This window comes from Ranitomeya variabilis, chromosome 6, assembly GCF_051348905.1.
Source record: "Ranitomeya variabilis isolate aRanVar5 chromosome 6, aRanVar5.hap1, whole genome shotgun sequence".
NCBI lineage: Eukaryota > Metazoa > Chordata > Amphibia > Anura > Dendrobatidae > Ranitomeya > Ranitomeya variabilis.
Genome location: NC_135237.1, coordinates 108,809,838 through 108,829,551, shown reverse-complemented (window position 1 = coordinate 108,829,551; position 19,714 = coordinate 108,809,838). Strand labels below are relative to the sequence as shown.

The following is a 19,714-nucleotide window of genomic DNA, read 5'->3' as shown; positions in this document are numbered from 1 at the left end:
GAAAATAAGCCTTACCTTGCCTCAGATAAATTCCCCAAAGGTAAAGGCAGCCCCCCACATATATTAACTGTGAGTTAAGAGGAAAGTCACAAACACAGGGATGAAACAGGTTTCAGCAAAGGAGGCCAGACTTACTAGATAGACTGAGGATAGGAAAGGGATCTATGCGGTCAGCACAAAAAACTACAAAAAGCCACGCAGAGTGTGCAAAAAGACCCCCGCACCGACTCACGGTGCGGAGGTGCCACTCTGCAACCCAGAGCTTCCAGCTAGCAAGGCAATATCATGTTAGCAAGCTGGACTAGAACTTAGCAAGTACTAAGAAATATATTCAGTACACAATGAACAACAAAATGAACTAGCAGGGACTTAGCTTCTGCTGGAGTAGACAGGTCATCAGAAAGATCCGAGAGAGTTCTGAACCAGTGCTAATACATTGACAGCTGGCATGGAGTAACGATCTGAGTGGAGTTAAATAGAGAAGCCAGCCTAGCCGCAAACGAGAGCAGCTGAGGAAGCAACCTCAGAACCAGCAGTTCCACTCACAGCCACCAGAGGGAGTCCACGGACAGAACTCGCCGAAGTATCATTCATGACCACAGGAGGGAGTTCAAGAACGGAATTCACAACAGCTGGGGTCCTTGCGGGCCCGGCGGTCCTTCACGGCCAAGTCTTTCTGGTGCTGGGCCTCCAGCCCGGCCTGGTATGCCTTCTCTTTATTTTTCCACTGCTGTTCTAGCTGGGCCTGGTATTCCTCCCAGCTGAGGGCCTGCACCATCTCTCCTTCCTGGGTTGCCACCCCGGGGAACCCTATAAAGTTGGACCCGGGATTCACCCAGCGGTACAGCGTGCGCTCAGCATAGACCGCGCCCGGCAGGGTGACTGGTGAGATCGGGTGCTCCAGGCGATGCTCCATGCCTGTGACCTGGTCCCAGGGAAGGAGGTGCTGGAGCCAATAGGTCCCATGGGGAGGTGGTGCGGCGATGGGGCCTATCAGCAGGTCCTCTGCTAACGGGGAAGGGTCGGCGGGCTTACCGGCCGGTGCAGCATCCTCCCTCGCGGTGGGTCCCACTGGCGGTGCCATTGGTGGAGACGTCGGCAGCAAGTCAATCAGCGGTGCGGGAACCGAGGTCGGGGATCCTTCCGCCGGAGTCTCCTGGGGTGCGGCTTTGGCTTCCATCCGCAGCTGGAGAAGCTGTTCAATTAAGTCCTCCATCTCAAGTTGCAGGAGACCCACTTCGGCTGTGGAGACGGGACCGCTACGCTTCTCCGGGTGGCTGGGGGAGTTCTCCACTTCAACCCCACACTCTGGGTCTGCGCGGTCAGCCATGGCGTCCTCCACGTGGGTCGCTTCCTAGTCTTTTTCCCGCTATCTCCTTCGCGGGCGGTTTCGTTTCCTTTGCCTCCGCCCACCATTGAGCATCAGGAGGCAGATCTCAGCCGTTGACGGACACGTCCGCGCGGTGCAATAATATTTAGACTGGGCGGCCATTGTCTTTTGTGCTTTTCAGCCTGTCTACGCCCACTCCACGCCTTTCTTCTTCTCCTGCGCTCTCCTCAGCGCTGTAATGGCGGCGGTTTTGGCAGGGACTTTTGGCGGCAAGTGGCAATACACAGTCTGCAATAAGTCAAAGTCCAAGCACAATAAATCACAGTTCCAAGGCACACATGACCTGATTCTTCAGGCTTAAGTAGATCCTGTTTGTGACGCCAAGTTGGAGTGCCCCCACCGCTGCAGGGCCGAGGGGTACCCGGTACCGGGCCTTTCTGTCTCGGTTCTGGGATTGTCACGGTGGCTAGACCCGGTCCGTGACCCTGCTGATGGGCGTCCAATGAAAGTTGAGAGTGATAGTGGTGTGGTGCAGGTCGCGATGAATAACGAGGACACCAGGTTGCAGTCTCTTTACCTCTTTACTGAAGGCTTCAGGATCCTCAATCCAGAGTACGGTTAACTGGGATATCTGAGACCGGCCGGTCCGATGGCACCTCCAGAGTTCCCTTTGCAGGTGGAAATCTGTGCCTTCCTTCTAGTGCTTGTGTGTTGTAGTCCTTCCCTGCTCAGCACCTCGGGATAGTCCTCACAACTGTTGTGTCTGTTTCTGAAGTTCCCTCACAACTGATTCTGATGTTCTTCTCCGTCCCCCCAGATGATATGGCTAGGACGCACCCATATGATGGGTAGGCCTGGAGTTCTTCCGAGACCCTAGAGTCGCCCCTCTCCCACTGTTGCCCCCTATGTCTGCTTAGGTGATTTAGGTGAGACAGCCCGCCTATAACTGACTGTCGTGCCGTAGGTTTGAAGTATTGCTTGGAGCCTAATACTTCCTCGGCGTTTCCGGCCACCGGCTACGTGACAATGAAGTGCAGGCGCGGTCCCGTAACATTCTCTCTGTTCGCTAGGCCTCTGTCAGGATCCCACCCCTGACAGGGACCCCCTGAATCTTCCCCTGCAACACCCTCTGCCACAGGATGTTGCCTGGTTCCAACCCAGTCAGCTTCTGTCTAACTTCCTATCTAACCCCCAGTTTTACCAGACTGTGAGGAGTGGCCTAATACATAGCACCCTTAGCTCCCCCTGGAGGCCAGACTGTGAAGTGTATTGGTGTCTGTGATACCTGGTCAGGTGAACACCTTCAGTGCCATCAGACGTACCATAGCCCCCCTTAGTGGCGGAGCAACAGTACTGCAACAACCAGGACTCTGGGGCGCTGCACATGGGCATCGGAAGATGATCATCATGTTGTACAGGTGAGGAATATGGTTGCTTATTATTTTTTTAATACCAGCCCTAAGCTGTCTGCATTAGCTTGGTTGGTTGTTAAAATAAATAATTAAAAAACAGCATTGGACCCCAATATTCTTAATAACCAGCCATGAGAAAGCTGACAACTGTGGGCTGCAGCCCACAGCTGTCAGTTTTGCCTGCGCTGGGTACCAAGAATAGAAAAGTACCCACATCATTTATTTATTTATAGCACAGAGCACAGGTGCTGGCTGATCAATACTCTCATCAGCGTTGCTTGCTCTCGCTGCTATCAGCGACAGCAGGTGTATACTCATGAGAGTGGTATTCTCCCATCAGCCGATGACTGTAAAAAGGTTACCATCGATCACTAACTTACTGCCTACCAGACCCGCCAGTGTTTCTCACACTGTCACACAGATAACAGCATGGGAAACAGCTGATGTTCAGGGTGCCAAACGTGAACGTGAACAGTAATATGGACTTCCTGGAGAAGTCCGTGTTTGGGGGCTGTGCATGGACACATTTAGGTGTTCGGTACGGATCCCAAGCTTTACTGTTCGGGTTCATGAATCACTAGTCATCATTTGTAATTCATTCATTTAAATTCATTGTCATTTATTAGCTGAGAGGTCAGTGGACATAACTATCAGGGATTTGCTGCCTATGTAATGTCAATCAGAATGTTGAACTGCCCACTGGACTCCCAATGGTGCTTTCACACAGTGTTTCAATGAAGAGACACATGTTGGAAAGGATAAAAAGTGTAAGCGGGGTCTTATCTTCGGTAAACAGTAATACAAGTACATGCACAGTGGTGCTCACCAGGTATGGCTCTGTGCACACAACTACTGATAGAGTTAAAGGCTGCTGCAAACCCACAGAGAAAGAAAAAAAGGGATGCAGATCCAAGTTTTAAGTGGTTTAATCATCAACATGTTTCAAAGTTTAACAACTTTATCAGAACAAACCACTTTGAAATGCGTTGACGATTAAACCTTGGATCTGCATTCCTTTATTCTTTCTCCACGGTCGCGCAGATTAATCCATCAGTTCCAATTCTGTTTTTTTGCTTTTCCTATAGCATTTTAGCACCTGTTAATTGGGGGGACCATAGACTACAATGAAGCATACAGAGTGAATGTGTGCTCTGTGGTGCATAAGTTTTGGATGTATATGCCTACTGGAGGCAGACAATCAGTCGTAGTAGACTGCATCCCCATCTGGGTGTCCATCTCCAGTAGGCGTACATGCACGACAGAGCACCATTATAGTCTGTGGTCCCATCAGTGCATATGCCCTAATTCCGGGGTTTTGGATGTACAGTAAGCCCCGACAGGACCAATGAACAGGTGTCAAAGCGCTGTGTGAAAAACAAAAGAAACAGAATTGGAAGTAACGGGTTAACATACATGTACACCTGAATCACTTTTCGGGAAGGGGGGGTTGCACATAAGCTTCGACGGGACCAAAGAACAGGTGCCAAAATGCAGCAGGAAAGAATCCTAAGCTCTAAATAAGTAGGAATTAAAACGAAGAGAAAATAAAGTTATACTGTACGTTTTTTCCACAAAGATATATAATATTCTGCTTAACTCTTCTTGCTCCATAAACTGTTGCACACTGATGAAATTACATGTCAATTGTGATAGGTTCCATTTACTAGAGTATTGGAAAAGGATTTTTAAACAAGGCAACCCCTTTACGGCTGGGCAGATACTTTTAAAAATCCTTTGCCATCTAGACCAATCCACTCATCGTGTTGAGATCATGAACCCTTCTGGCAAATCTCACAGCTGTTGGATTCACACTCAAGGTCAGTCTCCTTTATTTTCATTTCCAGGCTTTACCATGCCTTCTACGTTTACACTTTAGGCAATACACAGCATCAAAATGCATAAGAAGCAATGGAAGAGAAAGCAAGCGTACAGCTCTATGAAAAAGATAACCAATCAATAAGTCACTAACTCATGGATCATTCTACATAACAGTTATTACAATTGCTTCTATTGTGCAATGCTGCTATCAGCTAATTGCATTATTTATCTTATCAACTTTCCCTTGTCTACATTCCCAGCTGATCAACCCTTGCATTGTCTAGAATAGCGGGAAAAAAAAATAATAAAGCCGGCAAACAAGAACAAGGTTGATGAGACATATAAATATACATATATATATTTTCCTAACCAACTTGTTTTATCTATGCAGAATTTTATCCCAACTCTTGGCAATGAGCATGTGAAAGCAAAGTGAGGAAAATCCTTGTGTAGTACTCCTAGGACTGATGTCACATGCAAGGCAAGGACATCACAAGGAGGAGTCAGATTACTGTAAGAATGGGCAGTGCAGTGTGCAGGCAGAGTAAGTGCTAGATGAGAGGGGATTGGAACAGGAATAAGGCTGTGCAGCACAACACTCATCCTAAACACAAGAAGCACTCATCATCATCATCACTGTTGCAGTGCTGGGATCATTTTCACCCATTGAAGAATGAGAGCTCCCTGCTTCACATGACAGGCTTGTTGTGCTGGAGTTAATGCAGAATACACAGCAGCGGGGTTGTGATTGGAATGAGAAACATTATGTATTTTGGTAAGTGCCTTTCCCTTATTGTGTTTCAACTTGCCTATGCAAAGCAGCTGTTTTGACATATGCATAATATATTCTCTGCCTTGCACAATTCTAATGCTCATCTTCTCCTTTAGCTCCTAAGCAGGCATTAATCTGCAGTGATTCCATTCAGCAGTCTTAATGACTGTCTCAATGAACTTAGTCTCCATTATGTTTAACCCTAACTTGGAAAAAGTTGTCCCAGTTTAACGTGTCATTTGATAATTGCCTTATGTTCCCTGCGCTCACGATACAGTGTTGCGAAGGAATTGAGTTCCTTTAAGAAACTGGTTACAAGCACAGTCGTAAAATACCTTGCTTGTTCTAATAAGTCCTTAGAGGGCTCACTGCTTTTTATATAACGTGCTTGGAAGGAGTTTGGTTTCATGCTAGTTCTGAAATAGCTTAAGAGAATGGTTCTGTACCTGCTTGCAGACAACATGCTGTAATTTTCTGCTGCCAGTTATGAGCTGTATTCTAGCACCATATTACTCAAGACTCTGCACTAGAAGATGGCATGTAGTAATACAGCCATACTGTAGTACCCTGCTCACTCACATAGGGGGGATCCAAATTAGCTTCTGATTGTCTATCACCATGTTTTAAGTGTCCGTAACCCTAGAAAACTAATCTTTTTTTTTTAACTTGTTTCCCAAACATTCCCTCTTTATTTGACTTTGATGCTGAAAATATGTGTTTTGTATGAAAAACAGAACTTCATTATATGAAGCATGGTCGTGTTTTCACTCAACAAGCAACATATGGCGAACAGTGATGTATTTGTGTAGAAAAAAAATAGGAACCACAGTAAAAAAAAAAAAAAGAACATAGCTGCTTGAATTAGTTACTGGTACATTACAATTTCATAAAATGAACATAAATAAAGTCGATGCAAAAGTTATTTTCTAACAGCGTGAGAAGCCTTGATATCATGTCTAGGTACTATAAACAGAATGTCTGTATGACATGTATCAATTCCATTGTTTATGTCAAATCTCCAAAATATTTGTAGAAGTGTCTCTGCCACTTAGTTACATGAAACCGTGAAGGAAGGAAGGAAGGCACATAGTACTGATTCAGTGTCATGCCTATATGTCAGAATCATAATGTGAAAGTACCTGGTTTACTAAGGTGATATGTATATAACATTAGAGGTGATAAGTTCTCTCCTGCTAGCTTTTTCCTTAATAAAAGCACACAGGGCTGTTATATGGGAATACAATGTATTCAATACCTTGATAAATTTGAATCATGGTACATAAATCTTATGTTTGTGTGCGTGTGTGTATATATAATATATATATATATATATATATATATATATATATATATTTATATATATATATATATATATATATATATATATATATATTCTATCTATTCTATATAGGGGTTCTTTACAGTTAGAGCAGTCATACTGTGGATTGCACTACCATAAGAGACAGGCACTATGACTGTTTTTAAAAAAGGGCTGGACGTTTTCTTCACTATATAGTGACAAAAAATGTATACCGGTAATTGATGGAGAAAGGCTGAACTTGATGGACCTAGGTCATTTTTCAACCTAAATATGTATATATATATATATATATATATATATATATATATACAGTATATATAATATGTCTATACAATATGTAACATTCTTCAGATTTACATATATGTATAATTTTCTTAATCAACTGTAGCATTTGATAAATGAATGTCATGGTTAAAAGTCATTGCTTCAGTGCAATCTTCAGAGATTACCGTAAGTTGGAAGTATTCACTTTGAAAGGTTTCCATGAGCCAATTGTGCCACGCAGTGTCATACTTAACAACACTATTATACACCAGGCACTCTGAGCTTGTAAATTATCTATTTCAACAGCTGTAGCAATAGGCTAACAGTCTACACACTGAGAGGAACAGTCAGTCGCATCTCCTCTAAGAAAACATGATGTTCCTATATTGTGCATAATGTTACAGAAATGCCACGTCCTTTACAAGTATATGCTAATGACAGTTAACTCATTTTTATAATGACTTGGCCTACAGCCATGCATTACTTAAGAACCAGGGAACGATAATAAAGGGGGAGAGGATTTGTGATATTTTCTACAGGAAAATATGCAAAAGGTATATATATATATATATATATATATATGGAAAGTGGTTAGTAGTCCTGTAGAATGAGTCACTGAAGGGCAAATGAAGGGTGGATTGGAACATTCACACCCTGCTGTTTGAGCCCATAAAGATCCATCATGAGGAATATATCTTCTAATTGTCAGATTCACAGCCTTCACTAGCATTCTGGAGCAATTATTTTAGAATGCTGTCAAAAATTATAATACAGGTTCTACAAGACACGTATAATGCAGAAAGGACGGTACATTTAGTGATTTACTCATAGTACCAGAGTCTATGACAAAGTCACGTATAGAAAATGCTGAATTGCACATCATGTATCAATTCTCTTAATATCAGTTCCACAGGACTAGTCAACATTGCTTTTTACAATGATATCTATGATAGTTACTATAGTTGTAAGGTACATCACAACTATTATTTGAGTTTTATTTAATTAATTTAACCCTTTTGATTGTCAGGGATGACCCACTCTATAATTTGAGACCAGCGTAGCCCTGATCACAAGTGCTAAAATAGTGTGAAAAGATCATACGGCATGGGCACAACACAGGTTATTTACCAATTACTTGTCCAAAACTGTAACTTTTTATATGGTACCTTGAATCACTGTCACTGATACAGTTCCCATAAAAGAGAACTAAAAAACAAGTCGGTATAAACATTCCTAATAGAACAGTAAAACCAGCTTATGTTTGGCTGTCACAAGCCTTACAGCAGACATAAAGTGTAATGCCACTTTTCCCATTGTAGATTGTTCTCCTCAAAGTAATGGAACCGCTATAAAGATTCACATTTATAGTCATTGATTTATGGACTATAAGTGTTACATATCTAAAAGCCAAGGCTTAAGTTAGGACACTTTATTAAAGATGTGAGATGCTGATGGACTTCGGATTCAAACATGTAGCTAGATCTGTGTATTTATGAGTTATTTTTCTTTCACTTGGGAGATATTCCTAACATTATGAGACATTTTTAGTTTCCTTATCCATAACATTCAGAGAATTTCTGCTCTTATCACAGATGGGAGTGTTTCCTTATAGCATTAATGAAATATGTATTACTAGAGGCCATAGGGAACCTTTGATAAATGGAAGATCTAGAGGTTTGTAGAGCTCGCTTGTCTGGTATTTTCCCCGATTTGCAGAAATAAATAACATTTCTTTCATGGAATGGATTTGAAATTTTTAATGGATGTATTCTATTTTTTTTTTTTTTAACTTTTTTAAGGTTTAAGTGAACATAAGTTCAAATATTCATAAACAAAAGACTTTTTCAGGGAGCAGTTCTTAATATATGTGCTGTATTTATTGTATTTAAATTATATATATTACTTGGCTTTATTTAAAATTGTCCGTATCATACTTTTTCTCCAGTATAAAGCCAAAACGTGGTAATACTGGATTAGAAAATATTTTTTTTTTATCAGCAACACTGTTGTCCCTATACTATTGTCCCTATGCTGCGTCTGGTATTGCACAACATGTTCATTCACTTAAATGAAGTTGAGATGTGCGGAGAGAAAAAACTTTATTAACCTACAGATATGGGATTAATCTGCATATTAATAGCATTCTGAACCTGTCCAGTACCCGCACTTATTCCAGCCGCCAGATGGAAATGGACTTTATATTCCCAGCTGCTTTCCTGCTTCAGTAACAGGGGTAGCACCGATGTTTCACTCACCTCTCTGTGTGTAGAGCGGCAGCTGTAACTGCTCTCCCGGCACTGACTGACAGTGGCTCAGCATTAGGACTGGCTGTCAGTTAATGCCAGGGGCGTGTTGACCGAAATTGAGCCGGAGCCACCCCCCATGACTGAAACCCTTAGTTGAAACTCTAAGGCTCAGGCTACAGAGTGACTTTGGTTTGATCATGCGATCAATAATGACTGCATCCCGATGCTACAGGATAACAGATTCGCACTTTGACTTATAGGGTACTTCAACTGTGACAAATAACTCCCAAAAAATTACATCTGGGTCTGAATTTGTGACTTACTTGTTGTGGTCTTGATACCTTAGGGGTCGCAATGTGACGCCATTCACCTGTGATGTAGCAGTAGCACGTAGGATTGTTTGGGTGCGTGACCTCTGTCATGACCAACGTTGCAGAGTAGCCCTAACTTAATGCTAAAAAATAGCACTCCTTCATCCTAGCCTTCCCTTCTTGATCAAGCTGTTTCCAAAATGTCCATAGATTTGAATTAGGGGAACCATGGACATGCTTGGCCATCTTTCACCTGCTGGATTGGGGCCCAGAGGACCTTCATTTCTATGACTGGTTCAGATTAGTAGAATTCCCTGAAGTCGGACCCTCATCAATCAGGATACCTCATAAATATGTCATAAATGTTGCTGTTAAGAACATTCTTTTAAGCTCTGTGTTTTTACACCTGTGCTGCTGAAACATTCTGTTTGGTCAACTATTGGCTTATGTAACTGGACCAGTCATAAAGATATAATACATGGAAGTGCAGAATGTCTCCAGTATGTGTCTAATAATAGTTCCTTAAAACATTGGGTTAATATTTGGAGTCTGTTTTAATCAAAATGACTAATGTTTTTATATGGGAATGTTGCCCACCTGTAAAAAGCTATGGTAAATGTCACGGTGAGTTTATTGGTTTTTCCCCCTAAAGTGAATGATGCCTTTACTGCAACTTTTAAGACAATTGCAAATGAATTTTATAAAAGTTTTTTATTTCTTTTCTTTCTTTGTCTCTGGCCAAAATAAAATTACTCTTCACTGTTTAGAACACTTGGCAAGCAGAATAGACTGCAGCAGCTGTAATGAAGTATTTGGAATTTTTATTTTATCTTTTTACAAGCTTATCATGGTCTCATGTGTAGACATTATAACATAAACAAGCCGAAGACATATCTACATTCTTCTGCTTTACTTGGTTTCAAAGTACGAAGAAAAAGGTCATTCAGTGTTAAGTTCCAGTTATAGGAGCGCTTGTCCCACAACTACCATTGTTCTAAGTTTTAGTTTTACAGTTTATGGGTAAGGTGTAAGGTGAATTTAGAAATTCACAGACAGATATGATCACTGATCAGGTGGGGTCTGAGTTTTTAGGAGGTTTCCAGATTTAGATTATTATTGGCAATGGTTGAAAAATATATCCACCATCACTCTTGATGAAGGAGCCAAGGTGTGTGGCGAGGACTGCAGCACATATCTACTATAAAATTGTCTAAGGGTCACTTCTGTCTTTCTGTCTGTCTGTCTTTCTGTCTGTCTGTCTGTCACGGAAATCCCAAGTCGCTGATTGGTCGCGGCAAAACAGCCATGACCAATCAGCGACAGGCACAGTCTGGCGGCAATATGGCCGCTCCTTCCTCCCCACAGTCAGTGCCCGCTCCATAATCCCCTCCAGAAAGCGCTCACACAGGGTTAATGGCAGCGCTAATGGACTGCGTTATGCTGCGATGTAACGCACTCCGTTAACGCTGCTGTTAACCCTATGTGACCAACTGTTTACTATTAATGCTGCCTGAGCAGCATCAATAGTAAAAAGATCTAATGTTAAAAAAAATAAAAAAAATAAAAAAAATCGTTATATACTCACCGTCCGTCGGCCCCTCGGATCCAGAACAGGCCTTCCCCACTCCTCGCGATGCTCCGGTGACCGCTCCATGCATTGCAATCTCGCGAGATGATGACGTAGCGGTCTTGCGAGACCACAATGCACTCTTGAGACCGGAGCGTGCGAGGAGCGTCGGTAACCGCTTCGCCTGGATCCAGGGGCCAATGGAAGGTGAGTATATAAAGCTATTTTTTATTTTAATTCTTTTTTTAACAGGGATATGATGCCCACATTGCTATATACTTCGTGGGCTGTGCAATATACTACAAAGGCTGTGCAATATACTACGTGGCTGTGCAATATACTACATGGGCTTGGCAATATACTACGTGGGCTGTGCAATATACTTTGTGGGCTGTGCAATATACTACGTGGCTGTGCAATATACTACGTGGGTTGGGCAATATACTATGTGGGCTGTGCAATATACTACGTGGGCTGTGCAATATACTGCGTGGGCTGTGCTATATACTATGTGGGCTGTGCAAAATACTACGTGGGCTGTGCAATATACTACATGGGCTGTGTAATATACTGCGTGGGCTGTGCTATATACTATGTGGGCTGTGCAATGTACTACGTGGGCTGTGCAATGTACTACGTGGGCTGTGCAATGTACTACGTGGGCTGTGCAATGTACTGCGTGGGCTGTGCAATATACTGCATGGGCTGTGCAATATACTACGTGGCCTGTGCAATATACTATGTGGGCTGTGCAATATACTACATGGGCTGTGCAATATACTATGTGGGCTGTGCAATATACTACATGGCTGTGCTATATACTACGTGGGCTGTGTTATACACTACGTGGGCTGTGTTATACACTACATGGGCTGTGTTATACACTACGTGGCCTGTGTTATACACTACATGGCCTTTGTTATATACTGCGTGCGTGGGCTGCTATATACTACGTGGCTCTGTTATATGCTATGTGGGCTGTTATACACTCCGTAGGCTTTCCTATATACTACATGGCTGTGCTATATACCCCATGGGCTGTGTTATATACTATGTGGCTGTGCTATATACTCTGTGGGCTGTGCTATATACTACGTGGCTGTGCTACATACTATGTGGCTGTGCAATATACTACGTGGCTGTGCAATATACTATGTGGCTGTGCTATTTACTATGTGGGCTGTTATATACTACGTGGCTGTGCTATATACTATGTGTCCAGCTGCGAACAATCAGCAACAGGTGCAGTCCGGCCGCGAATTGGCACGGGATTTGAACCACGCTTCACTAATTGGTTGCGGCCTACCGAATCCTGTGTATTCAATGTATTATTCTAAAATCTTCATAAATAAACTACATACATATTCTAGAATACCCGATGTGTTAGAATCGGGCTACCATCTAGTATCTATATAATAGCCACTATGCTGGGCATAGCAGGGTTGCCCCATTCACGTCAATAGAAGACTACTGCAGTATTAGTATGTAGGTAGTTTACAGGAATGTAGAGCAGAAGGTCCTTCAGCATTTCTCCAGCACCATGATCCTTTCCAACAGCAGATCAGTGGGTGTCCTAATATTTGTACAAATCCACAAATACGAGGAGAAAGTGGCACTCACCGTCCCATAAAATGTTCTTTTAGTTGGATTCACATGAAGCAAAAAGCAGGAGAGTACAAAGTGGAGTTGCACTGGATGACGGCTGTTTCACGCTAACAGGCGCTTCTATGGGTCCTAGTAGGACCCGTAAAAGTGCTTGTTAGTGTGAAACGGCCATCGTCCAGTGCATGTAACTCCACTTTGTACTGTCCTGCTTTTTGCTTCAGGTAAATCCAACTAAAAGTACATTTTATGGGACGGTGAGTGCCACTTTCTCCTCGTATTTGTGGATTTGGACATTGCCTTGGCTCTTTTTCAATTTTGGCACCGGGGAACCCTGAGGCGGTGCTAAGTTGTTGTCCTGGTTTATCACAGCGGTGCCGGACACCTGTGTTCATTTCCTAATATTTGTACACCCACTAATCAGATTTAAATGGACTGCAGGGTACATCTATACTTCACACGATACAGTAGCTGTGCCAAACTCATCATACAGCATGTGCTATGCTAGTGAGCTGAGTGGTACACCATTATTCAAAATGTTTATTTAGTTACCAACATAACATTCCAGCTCTATGCATACATTAATCTCTATATGGCTGTGTAACTGTAGAAAAATATACACACCCTCTGCCTGCAGTCATGACCCACGAGAAGCTTGGAAGCTGAACTTCATCATGTACAATATACACATTTGCAGCACACTTAGTGCTTAGCAGAGGTGAGCAAATCGTTCAAATTTTTCTTCTGCCATTTTCCAAAATGGAAATCAGTCTATTTTGCAGATAAACTTGCACTTTTACTACATGTAATACAACTTAATTCAGTAGACAAAGTCATTTTGGGTTATTTATCAAGATGTTGTCTACCTTCAATAGGTAATGCATTGAGTTACAATATTTTCCTTCAGCTACCTTCTTAAAAGGAATCTGTCAGTTTAATAAAATGATACCTTGATATTTGCGATCTGTTGTCTTATTCCAGAGAAGTCTATGATTTTCTTATAAGTAAATAATCTGCTAAAGGCTTTGGGCTGGGCAAACATTTGCATATTATACAACTGTATATAGTTATAAATGACATAATCTGCAGGTGTCATCTCACTGATTCAGCTTCAATCTCACAGCCAGGGTTGCAATACAGCAGAGCTGTGACAGTTGCAGCAAATTTTGTTTTAAGGATAAAGTTCAGTTCTGTATTGTTCTTTGCTAGTAATATGTCTCACACCGGTAACACCTCTTTTAATTTAAAGGGAATCTGTCACCCCCTGGGACATATATAACCTATTGATATGGTCATACAGGTGATAGAAATTTTAAACTAATCCTACCTTTATGCCTCATATTTGCAGTGGTCTGGTTGTGGAGAAATTGTTATTTATTTCTGTATGCTAATGGCTTTTTCAAGGCTCTGGGGTGTGCGCTGCCTGGAAGAAATCTCAGCCTCCTGTCTTCATTATCATACCACCTCCCTCCCATCAGCATCACAATAACCTGTGACATGTAATGGTGGCCCCTGAATCCTGCGTCCACCCCTGCAATAGTGTGATTATACAATACATTTGATGCTGATGGGAGGGGGGTGGTATGATAATGAAGACAGGAGGCAGAGATTTCTTCAAGGTACCGCACACCCTGGAGCCTGGAAGAAATCATTAGCATACAGAAATAAAATACGATTTCTCAACAACAAGACTGCAAATATGAGGCATACAGGCATGGGAAGTTTAACATTTCTATCACCAGTGTGATAGAAATGAACTGTAAGAGATTCAAAATTTTTAGCCACTCATCATCCAGAAGCCACCTTTGTTTCTGAGTTTCTTGAAAAACCCTTATTAGCAGAAGACATGCTTAATTAAGAAATCTATCAATCAACGAGACAGACCTTGGATATCAATAGAGTAATATGAACTTTTACAGGAGGCTGGCCTGCCAGGCCAACAGATTTTACGGATTCAAGTGCATGAGTATGAAAAAATAATATATATATATAGTATATTCTGTTTAGTCCACATGGAATTATGGCTGGAGGTAAGACACCATGAGATTGACATTATATCTACTGCCAGACCACTGTTCTTCCTGTTCAAGGTGTAAAATATTGGAAGGACATAATTTCCATTTCTGGGTGGTCTTTGAAGACATCTTGGTTTGGTAAACACTCTAGAGTTTTTAAGCCTCTATTAAGGCAGATCTGCTATCTGAGATATGTTATTCCTGACCTTGACTGATCACATGTATGATCAGGCTTACCACCTCTATTTGTGACATCAACCTTTTTGATACTTTAATAAGTTGTGTAGAAGGTTTAGAACCAGTTGTTGTTATATATTTCCATCTTGTGTCCTAACAATAGGATAAGAAGCCAGAAAGTTAGTCAAGTTACCTTCTGTTACATTGAGGTTGGATTATAATGCATGTTCATAGTATGAACCCAGAATATTATTGATGTAAGATAAAATCTTCAGCTTAACTTGGAGTTGTGAAACCACTATTTTATTTATGGATTCATTCCCCAAAGAACTATCATTTTCCATTAAGCCTTTTGTGGTATTGTTGAACCTGGAAAAGATTGCAACTGAACATGTTCAGATGGTTCCAGAAATTGCTAAGCCTAACATTCAGCATGCAGGGTTTTATGGAAGCTATACTAGAGGATTGCAGGGTAATTTATCTCTGGATAGTCTGATGAGTTGATAGGAGCAATAATGAGATGTACTTTGAATGTATAGCACACAGTAGGTATTGAATAATTATGGGCAAAAGGTAAGCAAGCCCGGATCTCAGTGGCGGCTCAAAATCTGTTGCATATGACTTTTGAAGGATACTACCTGATGAGAATATAAGAGCTTGAGGAAAGCTACTTTTCATTGGAGTCAATGCAGAATAATTAGCTTACATTTATAATTATTACTGTAAGGATAGTTGACCCATTATTAGAACAAATGGCCCAAGAAAGATCAACAGTGCACACGCTATATTACCATTGCATATACATAACACTGAGGAGAGTGTGAGTATACATCGTGAGTGTTCTAACTGTAAATCAACATCTAATTGATCTTATTCAACAAAGTAAATAGCTATACTAGTCACATCATTGCTCCCAATGGGAGTCCTGCATACCCTGCCCCTGGAAAATACAAAGTTTTAATGATGTAGGAAGCCAATCTCACTTCACTGGGTGAAATCTGTTGCCGTGTCTGATACCATAATTAGGGGACACATGAATGCACAATATTAAGTGTTTTAAATTACAATCCTCTTCTGATGATACTTTGATCTGTATATATGAAAATTGGAATATAGCCACATTATGCTTGGTGTACCAGCCTGTCAAATTCCTTTTACCTGTTAAGGGAATTATAGTAAGCATTATCCATTGTAAAGCTCTTGGTCCAAAGGTTGTGTCTCTATTCCACCAACCACATCGCAGACAAGCCTTTAAAGGTGTCTCCATTCATCCTCTATGTTTCCTCCAAGTCCTTTGACTAGATTATGCAGACATAAGAGCTGAGAAAATATCACCCAAGTTGATGGCTCTTGTCCCCTATGGCCGGTGGTATATTAATTCACCTTCTGAATTGTTTCCAAGTCTTTTGACTGAGTTTATTAGACATTGGAGCATTATCTAGTCCTTACACTGGATTATTGAACAAACATGACTGTAAAATACATATTAAAAGTCACTGTTGACCTCAAAAGTGGTGTATGATACTGAGCAGTATCTGGGTCCTCACATGAATTGCCTGAAGAAAGCTTGGCTGTAACAATGACATTGAAAGTCCTTGCCCTGCTAGAGGTGGTGTCTGACTTTGAGCAGTCTCATGCTCGTTGGCCAGATTGCAATTACAATCTTGGCTATAACATCATACACACATGTAGTTGCAAATGTTGGTGTTTTGAAGATAGTTTCTCACAGCTCCACCAAAGTGGGTGGAGATGGGGTAGGACAAGGGACATGCAACAGTATGACACCACAAGTCATACAATTCATAACAATATGTGCCATTCTCTGCACCAGAAATCTCACTCCAGTCAGCAATTGGAGTAATATTTGTGATGAAGCGCACAGCACAGAAGCTTGTGCTTCAATTAATCAGCAGCATCTGACTCTTATATGCCCCCTTATCAAGACCGGTGAGAAAATCACAAGTCTTGATGAATTTGGGGCTATAAATTCAAGTTCATCAATGGAGTGTGTGCACGAGTAGGATGCACCAAATTGTTAACCATCGTCTTTCACTTTAATGTTGTAGTCCATCTATCATTAGTAATTCTCATGGAAAAACTGTTCCTATGGATCAAATTCACAGAGCTATGGCGGCAAGGAAGCTAAACTTATTTTTACCTAAGTCAAAGCTGCTGCCATGTTAGAGGGCAAAGTCAACTAGAGACCTGCTGTTTTCTCTGCAAGAGTTATTAATTTATTAATTAATACTCTAAGAAGCTGTTCAATGGCGCTTTACATGACAGATTCTGAAAGAGAGACAGAGAAACCCAAAACTTAGTGTATATGAGCCATAAAACAAGAAACAAACATGACAAAAACTGCAGCCTCGATCATGGAGGCTCAAAGGTCTGGGTAATCCAGAAAAACTTGCTAAAACTTTATGTGAAATCATGGGTATTAGGTCTAAAATTCAGTAAAGACCTGAAAAAGGAAATAAAATATGTTTAAATCACCTTATATTGTGTTCAGGTGTCAGTTAAAATTTCCACCTGGTCTATCAGCTCTCGGGGTGGAGAATTTCCCCATATGTTGTGCCGTTATCAGGATGTAATGGAAGACTAGCTTTACTCTATTGAGAATACTCATGCTAAAAGGGCCTATATCTGGCTACTAAGTGGTTTTGATATTTATTGTGGAAGGTTAAGGGTTTTGCTATGGCCTTATGCAGACATCAATGTTTTTCATATATGCAAAAATATTACACTGGTGTTACCAGTGTTTTGGATCCGTGTGTCATTAGTATTTATGTGTAACCCCTATAAAGAGAGCATGGTGTACAAAAACTGAAGCAGCTAGGATTAGACTGTGTTTCTCAGTAAGAGACATTAATTTCTCCTTAGGTAAATTGCCTTGGGCAACCTGGAAGAGGAGAAGCAGCAACAGAGGACAGGATTGATTGGCTGGGAAAGCTGGAGAAGAAGGGAGGAGCTAACTGCATTGGAGAACAGGGGGCTGTTAACCATTATTGGAGAGAGGCAATGATGATGCAGGATGAGAGTGAATGATGACAGTTCTGCAGCCCCGTGTGAGAGGACAGTAAGTTGTGGAGCTGCACCTTATTAAGAAACCAAAAATGGTAATTACGGCACTCCCGTGGATGGTGCCCAAGTAGGATCCTATCCCATGTAAATCTTGTTGAAAACTTGACACTCAGGTAAATGTTGTACGCAGATAATTATATTTTGTGCAGATGCAATCCAAAAATAAACGTTTTAGTCCTACAATGACCTTCATCAGTCAGACAGATTGCAGTGTGCACAGGGTTACAGGCAGAAACGAATGCTCAGGATATGCAGCATATGCTGATAAAGGTCATTGTAGGACTGAAATGTTTCTTTATTTTTGGATTGCCTGCACAAAATAAAATTATCTGTTTACATTTACCTGAGTGCCAAGTTTTCTACAAGCTCAAAAAGAAACCAGACAGATTGCCTGGAGTTGCAAACCACGACCTGGCTTCCGACATATAACAATCCTGCCTTCTATTCCCAAGTCACTGGACCTTGAAGCTCCAGGTTGGAACCCTGAGTGTTTATAGAACTGCTACATCAAGGAGGGAGTTGCTACTGCTGGGACTTGTGGTCCCACTGTTGGGAAGTATACTAAAACTATCCATAAGGGTGCACGGATGGAACTTGTGGTTCCACTGCTGGGAAGTGTACTAAAGCTACTTACATAGGATCAGAGTGGAAATGTGGCACTATTTAATTGAAATTAGGGTGTACTATTCTGGGAACTTCAGTGGTTTTCCCCATCTGGTCAAATGTTAGCATCATTGTAACCTAGTGTCCTGTTTTAGATGAGTATGTACTAAGGGACCTCTTCAGTGACCCCAAGCTCTTGACTTTCAGGTTCAGGCTCCATGACATTCATTTCTTCACCAGGTAATTCTGCATCCTCTAAACCCTCCCCCGACCAGTGATGGCAGGGGCTCGATAATGGGCCACAGTTTTCTTGAGAATCTTCTTCCAGTGACTGATCTGTATATTCTTGGATTACACAGTACCAATCACATATCCGCCTGTAATATAGCCCACATTCATCACTGGAATCACTCTCAGTACCTTCAGGAATGACCACAGGACTGGTCAATTGTTGATACCGAAGACTCCTATGAGGAGATCCAGGGGTGGACATATCATTGGTACAATCTACACAACCACACAGGGGCCCAAGAGGTAAGGGGTGCCATTTCCACCTCCAAAACAGGTGGAATTGTGCATTATGATGAGCGATTGTACTACAAAGAGCTCATATACTGTATTTGCACAGGGGCCCTTTTTTGTGTCTTCCATTGAGGAGATTGGGCAGCTGGATGAGCTGTAGTGCTTTGTGGCTGCTGCAATCGGATGTTCTGCCCTACAGGCTGGAAATGCTGACGATATGTCTAAATACTTCTACCTCCTTTCTTAGGCTTCTTTTACACATACCGTGTTTTTGCAGCCCATTATTGCAGGTCTTTTTTGTGGGCCGTATTGCCTTAATTTTCAAGGTCTGCCACAATAACGGACCGCGGATCGCCATTTTCCAGATTCCCAATACTATAGCAAAAGTATTGGGGGAAAAAATGGTGTTCCGCAACACTGGAAGTGATGGCGCACCACAGAAACAACTTTCCATTGTTTTTGCAGCCCCATTGATTTACAATGGGGGCCGTGTCCATAAGCCGTGAAAAAGATCGAGCTAGCTCTATCTTTTTTCACGGCCATACGGCTCATGGCGCATCATGGAATTATTGCTGTCCATTTTTGCGGCCCCATAGAAATCTATTGGGGATGCAAAAATGGGCCGCAAAATCACGGCAAGTGTAAATGAAGCCTTAGGCTTCACTCTATAGAT

At 41.8% G+C, this 19,714-nt stretch overlaps 1 protein-coding gene across 2 annotated transcripts in view; it reads left to right on the top strand.

The window, feature by feature from the left end:
- Nucleotides 1-5,070: 5,070 nt before the first annotated feature.
- Nucleotides 5,071-19,714, top strand: part of ZNF385D (zinc finger protein 385D) — a 501,516-nt gene continuing 486,872 nt past the window's right edge. The window contains exon 1 of one of the 2 annotated variants that reach the window (XM_077268897.1): nucleotides 5,071-5,335. In XM_077268897.1, the coding sequence (XP_077125012.1) occupies nucleotides 5,314-5,335 (22 nt within the window). In that variant the 5' untranslated portion in view covers nucleotides 5,071-5,313. The remainder of the gene's footprint in view (nucleotides 5,336-19,714) is intronic. The other variant, XM_077268896.1, reaches the window with a different exon arrangement.